Source organism: the organism of the source record quoted next, unplaced genomic scaffold (assembly GCF_019419815.1).
Source record: "Pyrus x bretschneideri cultivar Hongxiangsu unplaced genomic scaffold, Pyrus_bretschneideri_v1 Contig24, whole genome shotgun sequence".
NCBI lineage: Eukaryota > Viridiplantae > Streptophyta > Magnoliopsida > Rosales > Rosaceae > Pyrus > Pyrus x bretschneideri.
The window spans coordinates 4,360,001-4,363,194 of NW_025999546.1; the positions used below are offsets into that span (position 1 = coordinate 4,360,001).

Consider the following 3,194-nt stretch of genomic DNA (forward strand, 5'->3'; position numbering starts at 1 on the left):
CGTTAGCATCTTCCGCTGCCGGTTGTGTAGCTTCACTACCACCGACAACCTCCCACAAGTCTTGACCTTGAAGGTAAGACTCTATACACGTTGCCCACGTGTTATAGTTTTGATTGTTGAGCTTCTTGATTCCTCCAACAACTTGAAGATCACCCATCGTATCGGCAAGACTTTGACTACACCGAACAAGCTTGAGTGACTACCGTGCAGAGTAATACACTACTCTCAACACAAAGAAGCTCCCTCTCAAGGTTTGTGATAACCCCAGCAATAATCTCAAGAAATTTTTTTCTGATGTGGAAGATCAGTCAAAACTGCAACCACAGAGCATACTCGGAATTTCAAGAGACTTTACAACCAATGCTCTACCAAGAACGATCCCTGACCGACTTGGCTCTAGATACCAATTGTTGAATAAGAAGAGTATCCAAGATAACTCTAATGATCCCAAGAAGAAGAAAATAGAGCACACTCTTAAAGAAAACTCACAAAACAAACTAATTAGCAAAGCTTTTCTTATTTAGCTCTAGGCTTTGTTTTTCCTTGGATGATGTACAATGCTTGGGGACTTGGGTATTTATAGCAAACCAAATGAAAGCTACACCACACACTTACTTCACCTACAACATCCACCTACTTCACCTACAACCTCCACTTACTTCACCAACCTCACACACTTACTTCACCTACAAATGACATTGATTCTCAATAGAACGCTCTAACCACCAATCCACCATTTGCACTAATGCATTAACTTTTCTTTCAATAACTTGTGTTTTCAAAGCATATTTTATTAAATAATGCATTTTTTTTTAATCTCACATATATCTTACAGAAGCAGAAAACGTTAGTAAGAATAAAACGAACATTAAGAATTCAAGATTAAGCGGAACTTTCACTTATGTATTTAATTATTATCCGTGTTACACTAAGTTAATCTAAATTAAAAGAATCCGATTTTGAGTATAGAGAAGACCACATCCTTCTAGCCAACTTATATTAAGTGGACAAATCAGTAACTATGTCATACGCATAAAAATAAAACGAACCCGAGTTTGAAGAGCCTAATGATGATAAGTGCGTCGAGGCCATTTGATCGCAGGATTTCATCCTCGGAGACGCGAAACGCGCGGGAAATCCATGTAACAGAAGGGAGGAAGCGGCGGAAACCGACGGACGACGAGGCGTAATTATCATCGAAGTCGGGAATGTGGCGGTGGCTCTGGCGGTGGGATTCAGAGAGGCGGCGAGGATAGTAAATAGGGGCATTTGAGGGTTGTTTCTTGAGGACGGAGAAGAGGGTGAGGATGAAAAAAGCCAACCCTATGTTTATGGCCGCTGAAGCTATCAGACTTTTAGGGTTCATGATCTCTCTATCCTAGTTATAGATTGATTTGGTTGGAGGTTGGAGGTTGGAAGAAGAGTGAGAAGAACTCCGAGGGAGGAGAGAGAGGGGGTTGATGTGCATGCAAATGAGAGAGAGAGAGAGAGAGAGAGAGGTGAAGAAGTTGGCAGGTCTGGTGGGTACGTGGCGGAGTTTCATGTGAAAGATGACGCATATAACTGATTGGACGTACATATGTTGCATATGCGACCGATCGAGTTTGTTTGCTGCTTTTGAGGGGTTCAAGTTTGAACCTTGTAAAAGAAAATTTGTAAATTACTATTTTCTTTTTGGGAAATAGCATTAATTATCTCATATTATTGATTCGAAAAAATTACAAAGAACAAAATCTTCATCAACCCAATTTTGCAAGAGACCTCTAAATGAAGAATAAAAGTTTCAACAAAAAGAAAAGAACAAATATGGTGCCAAATAAAAATGAATCCTAACACATCAATGCAATTTGAGATACATTAATTATATTATGGCCCTAGTCCTTATATATAGTGTAGTATTATATCCATGTGAGTCTATTTCGTCCAGACCCTTGGGTACTTATGCTAAGGACATTGTGTGTTTTAGCCTTAGCATGTTGTTAATCAACTTGTTTGTGTCCCGTATCACACAAATAGTCCATTGTTATAACCATCGGACACTTTGGGTGTATACATGCTAAGGACACCGTGAGTGTTTAGCCTTATAACTTAAGATTATTTTCAAAAGAGATGTCAAAAGTGCTAAATAGAATAAAAAAACAACAATTTTTTTCAACCGATGCGCGCCACCCATCTCAGGCGTTTCTTTTGACAGCAAAATCAAATCCTTTCCAATTGAATTATTTAATAAATGGCTCTCACATCCACCAATCACATGATGTACCCGGACCAATTTGCACAATTTTCTTACAATTTTTATAACAAAAGGACCTAGAATATATAATAAAAAAATAATTTGACTCATTCTTTGGAAAAATGAGAAAATACCTGTTTAATATACAAGTATCTGTATTGTGTTGCAGGATTTATGAGGAGTATATGTTTGATACACATCCACCTGTATTATGTCACAAGACTTACGAGAAAGATTGTAGGGTAATGAGTGGCTATGAACAAATGGTGGTCGCTTTCGACTCTAGAGGAGTTACAAGAAGCATCTATATATATTATACTATCGAGGAAGTATTCTCTACACCTGTATCGTGCTATTTGATTTGCGAGGCACGTTTACGAATTTTTATGTTAAGTATTGTCATATTATACTGACAAAAAAAGACTAATACACTCGAGATCCGTTGTAGAATTTTTAACAAGTATTTTTACATTAAGTACTTAAAAGAGTATTATTCCGTTGTAGTTATATTTTACGGGAGAGTCCATTGTACCCTTTGATTTGAAATAAAGGAAATTGATCAATGTTTTTATTTAAGGGGAGAATCGTGCTTTCTCAACTCACGTCGTAAATCATTGTGCCATATTTCAATACAATACAGGCATTGGGTTTGGAGGAGGTAACAGCTTGATGACCCTAGAAACGCCTCAGCTGGAGATAAGGCAAGTCTTCTTTCATAGATGATGCTTGCAATGCGGTGCTTCCACCAAGATAATTACATTTGAATCCAAATGGTTTTCCGATTTGGGTGAATTTTTATAAACAAAATTACTGATGACACGTCCCAACCCAGATATTCAAATGACATATGGATGGCACATGCTAGCCAACATCCAAGGATGACAAAAGCCATGAGTGTGTGAAACTGTGGGGATATAATGGAATAAGCAATTCAAAAACTATGCAAGCAGTAACATTCACA

General features: G+C 37.8%; 1 protein-coding gene across 1 annotated transcript in view; it reads right to left on the reverse strand.

The window, feature by feature from the left end:
• The window catches only part of LOC103929019 (CSC1-like protein At3g54510), an 11,646-nt gene extending 10,235 nt beyond the window's left edge, over positions 1 to 1,411 (reverse strand). Inside the window, exon 1 of the mRNA XM_018642964.2 lies at positions 1,050 to 1,411. Coding sequence (XP_018498480.2) covers positions 1,050 to 1,366 — 317 coding nt within the window. The 5' untranslated portion in view covers positions 1,367 to 1,411. The remainder of the gene's footprint in view (positions 1 to 1,049) is intronic.
• Positions 1,412 to 3,194: the final 1,783 nt, after the last annotated feature.